Source organism: Petaurus breviceps, unplaced genomic scaffold, assembly GCF_028583685.1.
Source record: "Petaurus breviceps papuanus isolate PSGF00001 unplaced genomic scaffold, PetGlider_PUasm1.0 207, whole genome shotgun sequence".
In the NCBI taxonomy this organism is placed as follows: domain Eukaryota; kingdom Metazoa; phylum Chordata; class Mammalia; order Diprotodontia; family Petauridae; genus Petaurus; species Petaurus breviceps.
In genome coordinates, this window is record NW_027185850.1 from 29,097,051 (window position 1) to 29,103,050 (window position 6,000).

Consider the following 6,000-nt stretch of genomic DNA (forward strand, 5'->3'; position numbering starts at 1 on the left):
GGGTGGCAGCCACCATGGTCCCCATTTTACAGATGAGAAAGCGAAGGCAGGCAGGGGTGAAGTGACTGGCCCAGGGGTGAGGACAGGGGGCAGAGTCAAGAAGGACTACAAACTTATTAAGCAGGATCATGGATGATGGCAGACAGTCCCAGGGAAGCCTGGAAAACTGGACCCAAAGTCAAGGAGTCCAAGGGAGAGCCCAGAGGCAGGGGAAGGAGTAAGGGAAGGGGCCCAGGCAAGGAGGAGCCAGGACTGGGCTGGCCACTAGCAGGAAAAGCCAGGGAAGAGGATGGAAGATGAGAGCAGCGTCAGCCGCCCACGTGTTGGGCTCAGTGATCTGGGGTGGCCGCTCCCCTCCCTGGATCTGGACCAGGACATCTCACCCACCAAACTCCTATGACCTCTATTTCTATGAGATACTATCCCCCTCTGCTGGCCCTTCCCTAGGAAAGGCAGCCACTGCCCAGTGTCCGAGCGCATTTTCAGAGACGACAGGAGATATCTGCACAGATGACTGGGCTTTATTCCAATGGAGCTGCCATGGGTCACATGGGCTCCAGGCCCAAGCCTAAGCCACACAGCTTCATGCAGAATGACGTCATGGTACAGCAGTGTTTTCGATCCCGGGTGATGTGATGGGAAATGATTCCTGCTGATGCCCCCCAGCAGGGCAGAGCCTGGAGCAGCCAGCACAGCCACAGATGTTTATTTCACACTTTCAAAGAGTGTGTGAGCCACCTGGGGAAGGAAAGGGCCAAGGTGAGCAAAGCTCCCTCCTGAGGGTTTGTCTAATTCCAAAGAAAAGGTTGGTTTAGTGCCTCAGAGGAGGGGCCAGACACAAGGTGGGAATAACCCCCCACAATGATGGCTAATGTGCCTGAGATGTGAACACACTGAAGCTCAGACAGGGCAGGGGACTTGCCCAGGGTCACACAGGCAGAAGAGTCTTGAGGCCACATGTGAACTCAGGCAGGTCTCCCTGGCTCCAAGTCCAGTGCTCTAACCACTGAACCATGGAGCAGCACCAGGACCAGGGACACAGGCAAAAACCCAAGTAAGTGCATTGGCCCTCAAGCTGATGACAGCCAAGGCCTGAGACCCAACACCTAGCACCCCACCAGGCCAGGCCAACCCCAGACCAGCATCTCCTGTGCTCCTACTTGCCCCAGCTGCTTCTGGTTCCCCAGAATTCCAGGGAAGCCCTTAGTTCTAGGGACCTCAGAGGCAAACCTCATTTTATGGAGGGAGAAACTGAGGCCCAGAGAAGGGGCCTGCTCTGGCTCGTCCTCAGGCCAGGAGCCATGACTCACACAGTGGTCTCGGGCATGCAGGAAGTCAAAGAGCTCCTCAGTGCAGTCCTCCTCACTGTTAGGGTGTGAAGACACACGTTCCGCGCAGGTCTCCAGCCGCTCGCGAGCCTTCACACATTTCTCTATCTGCTCACAGTACTCCCTCACAGTGGTCAGGGGGTCCTCAAGAGACACAAAAGGCAGAGTCAGGGGTCCACGAGGCCTTCCCTGACTGCCCACAGACCCTCCCTCGGTCTCAGTTACCCTGGCCTGGCCCCAAAAATTCCAGGTCTCACCTAGAGAACAGGGCTGGGAGACCTCACTTAGGGACAACTGGAGTCCCCTCCTAGCTACTCAGAGGTGGTAGAGCCTACAAGAGCAGGGCAGGAATTACTGCTACCTCTGGGATTCTGGGCTCCCTTTGACTACGACCTCGGCCAGCAATATGCCCCTCCCACGCCAGGCACCCCATCTGTTGTTCTGCGGTGAGGGCCACAAAGTCTCATGCTTCTCCCCTGCAGCACCCATGACCCCTCCCCAAAACGCATTTACTGCAGCTTGAACCTTTAGCTCTTACAGGGATGGTTCCAACTGTAAAACGGTTCTTACCACCAATTCTTGCTCCTCCTCTTCATCTTCCTACAAAAGAAAGGAGAGCCATCAGTGGCAGAGTTCAACAGGCCCCTGGCTCCTAGTGCCACAGTACCTTAAGGTTCACAAATCCCTCTCCTCACAACCACACATCACCGTCCTTGGTCACCAAACTGGAGACAAAAAGGAGGCTCACAGACTCACGGTCCCACTCCCAACCCTGTGCTCTTGCCTACAGAACACTCGATGCAGAATGCTTCTCCTGCTGCAATAGGCATCACACACCATGACAGCTTCTGTGTCTGAGACATTAGCAGGTGTTCCAAAAGGCAGGAGAATCTGGTGAACACCTGTGTATCCAGCTAATATACAAAAGCCACAAAGTCACCACCCAACTCCACAGCAGAAGCACATGGGGCAACAAGCAGCCTGACTCCCAAGGCCCTGTGTGAAATGGATGAGGACCATGCTAACAGCTAACATTTCTAAATGCTTCCTCCCTCCTTCCTTTCAGGCAGGGTGCGAAGTGCTTTACAACAATCACCAAATCTGATCCTCCCCACAAGTCTGGGAGGTATGCACTATTGTTATCCACATTTTATAGAAGATGCTGCTTGGGCAAGCAGGGGTCAAGTGACTTGCCCAGGGTCACATAGCTAGTAAATGTCCAAGGTCAAATCTGAACTCAGGATCTTCCTGACTCCAGGCCCAGAAGTCTGTCAGGCAAAGAGAAACAAGACAGGTAATGCAGGAAAAAGGATGGATAATGGTTGGACAAAACATTCATACTGGGTGTCTGGAATACTAGATAAGACTGGATGGGCTCTGAGCAGTGACATTAATGCAAAGTGACTGAAGTCTAGAACATTTGTCAAACTCGATCCAAGAGGGTCTACCACACACAAGGAGCTAGACAAGAATGAAACCATTGCTGCCATCATGTAGACTCTCCTGGGGCAGGGCAGGAAGCACAGGTGGTTTGAGGCCAAAGGACAAGTGGGAGAAGGAAGAAATGAAGCACCAAAGTTAGCCTTTAAGGGAGGCTTCTAAGAGGCAGGGATGAGGAAGGTCTATTCCTAGACAGTTAACCTTGGCACTGATTGCCAGAACATCAAAGGGTCTAGTGTGGCAGGAGCTTAGCAATACAAGTAAGGGAGGCTGAAGCAGCCAGTCCAGAGAGCCTGCTGCATTGTATGGTAGCAAAGAACTATAAGCCAAAGATGACACCCATTTACTGGGGGGCATGGCTGAACAAAGTGGTGGTGAAGTCGACAGAAGGCCAGGTCTGGAGTCAGGAAGACTTGTCTTCCCAAATTCAAATTTGGCCTCATTCTCACTGTGTGACCTTGGGCAAGTCACTTCGTGTGTAAAACAGAAATAAAAGCACTTACCTTCTAGGGCTATGAAGATCAAATGAGAAAATATTTGCAAAGTGCTCTGAAATTTTTAATCCTTATATGAACACCACCTATTATAACCACAGGTAAGGGAATGTTAATGCATGGGAGACAGTAAGAAAGCAGAAGCACGAGCCTCAAACTTCAGCAGAGTGAATCACCCACAAGCAATGATTGGGGCTGCCAGATAACCTCATTTCTTCTCTAGACTGTATTACATGAGGGGGAAAGTTTACCCACATTCTATTTGTTTTGGGGTTTTTTTGCTTTTTGGAGGGGCAATTGGGCTTAAGTGACTTGCCCAAGGTCACAAGGCTAGTTTTTGTGTTAAGTGTCTGAGGCCAGATTTGAACTCAGGTCCTCCTGGCTCCAGGGCCGGTGCTCTATTCAATGCACCACCTAGCTGCTCCTTTACCCACATTCTAGCAAAGATTTCCATGAAGTATCTCAGACTTCTTATAAAGTAGATGAAGTGCTAAGGATTGGACAACAATCCAAGTCAGGGCAGCTTTTAAAGGAATCTCGGCTGGGTCGCAGGTTCATGTTTCTATCAGTAATCAAGACTTTGGGGGCATGACCCTCAAACGTACAGATGACCCAAAGTTAGGAGAGTTAACAGAACTGGTTAACAAGCCACAGCATTGATTTAAATCTAGTAAGATGGAATTTCATAGAGATAAATGTAAATTTTTGCACTTAGGCACAAAAATAAATTTTTAATGACTAAGATGGGGAGGCATGTTTAGATAGCAGTTCTGAAAACTGGGGGTTTAAGGTACTGCAAGCTCAATGAATGTGGGATAAGGAAACCAAAAACACCAAGTTCAGTCTTGGGCTGCATGAAGAGGACATTGAGCTCCCAATCGGAGAATCCTTTTTCCTGTCCTGATCAGATCTCATCTTGAGCCCTGGGTCCAGCTATGGACAGGGAATGGTGAAGATCTATGACAAACGAGTGAAGAAACTGGAAACATAACCACTGTCCTCAAGTACTGGCAGGGCTGTCAGATAGAGAGGATCTTTGGCTCCCGAAGGCGCCACGGCGGGTAAATTCCAAAGAGACTCATTCAGCCTGAGGTGTCCCAAACCAGGCTGCATTCTCCTTGGAGATCTTCAAGGAGAAGCTGGAGGCCCAGTGGGGGACAGACCAGATGACCACTGTCTTCACTTCTAACTCTCCAATCTGGGGACGTGACACACATGTCGACTGGCCTAAAGCTGGACTGAACTGCTCTTTTGTTTTCCTTTCAATTCTTTGTAACAAAGGATGGCTCATGGAAGGAGGAGGGGAAAGATAGGAAAGTGATAGCAAAACAAAAGGTATCAATAAACATTTAAAACTGTCTAAACACTGAGTCACTTTCATGGCCCTCTGGCTCTGGAGAACTGGGAATCCTATTCTCCCTCCCCATTCACTGCAGAAGGAGGGAACAAGAGTATGAAATATTGCACAAATGGGCTGACAACTGTTTCTGCTGAATTGCTGACCCTTCCCCCCTTCCTAATGAGGAAAGACTTATGGGAAGGGGAGATATATTTGGAAATGATTGTGAAGCAGAACAAGACACTGATTTAAAAAAAGCCAAAAGGCCAGGCATGGCCTCAAGATGATGCTGGCACCCATATGACATTGACACACTGGCAGCAGCACCAATGCCTCCCAGCATTTCCAACATGGGAACAGCCTCAGTGGCACTGCTAACAGTGCCTGCAGTGGTCAGAATCCCTCCACTTCAATGTGTGACGTTGGGACACCCCCAAACCCTCTCAGGCCTATTTCCCAGGTTTCCCCAAGGCACCACAGCACCAATCCAGCAGAGCTCCTTGCATTCAGGTCTAGACTTCCTAAAGTTCCCAGATCTTGGAGGTGACTTATAGGGGTACAGACTTAGACCTCAAATAGACATCAAAAATCACGGAGGCCAATCTCCCATTTTACAGAAAAACTCACAAACCCAGAGCAGGAAACAGCACTGCCCAGACATTCCAGGAGTATTTGAACTGAGGTCCTGACTTTCATTCCTTGCCCCAGGTCAGCTTATCTCTCGGCTCCAGCTCCATAACCTCCCTCTGTGCCTGAAGCCTTCTAACCCCTCCCAGCCCCACCCAGGTCCTCTTTACCATAAGGGAGTCTGTTTTGAAGAAAGGCTCCAGGCCAGCTGCCCTTCATTTCCTCTCCCTAGCTTTTGCCCCAAGCAACTCAAGTCCGTTCCGACCCACCAGCAGCGTCCTTTTATAATTTCTTTCCATTAGAATGTAAGCTCCTTGAAAGCAAGGGCTCTTTCTCCGGCATTCGGCAGTCTCCAGCACACAGAGGGGGGTGGCCCTAAATCAATGCTCCTCCCACCCCTGCACTGTGACAATGAATCAAAGGAGAAGACTTTAAGGCAGCTGAAGGCATATAGCCTAGAAAACATGAACCTTGGAGAGAGCAGCTGGGTGAACAGGTCAGAGACAACAAGCCCATACAGCCTTTTCTAGGAGTTGACTGAACAAGGGAGGAGACACACAGGGGAGCAGCTGAGAGCTATATAACGTCTAGAAGGGTGAAGCATGGGGGCCTTAGGCAGCAGAGAATGACTTAGTGGAGGAGGAGAAACTGAAGGCAGGGGAGGGAAGGGGATGAGCTCCACCAGTAAGGCCACCCTTTCACCAGCAATGGGGGGGAATGAATGGGAGAGGCCTGGAGGGGCTGTGAGATGAAGGGGCTCCCAGGGGTTCCT

At 50.4% G+C, this 6,000-nt stretch overlaps 1 protein-coding gene across 1 annotated transcript in view; it reads right to left on the reverse strand.

Moving 5' to 3' along the window:
- Positions 1 to 501: 501 nt before the first annotated feature.
- The window catches only part of LOC138165037 (cytochrome b-c1 complex subunit 6, mitochondrial-like), a 289,794-nt gene continuing 284,295 nt past the window's right edge, over positions 502 to 6,000 (reverse strand). Inside the window, exons 3-5 of the mRNA XM_069093133.1 lie at positions 1,899 to 1,928; positions 1,311 to 1,472; positions 502 to 738 (exon numbers count right to left, since the gene is read on the reverse strand). Of these exons, the coding sequence (XP_068949234.1) occupies positions 706 to 738; positions 1,311 to 1,472; positions 1,899 to 1,928 (225 nt within the window). The 3' untranslated portion in view covers positions 502 to 705. The remainder of the gene's footprint in view (positions 739 to 1,310; positions 1,473 to 1,898; positions 1,929 to 6,000) is intronic.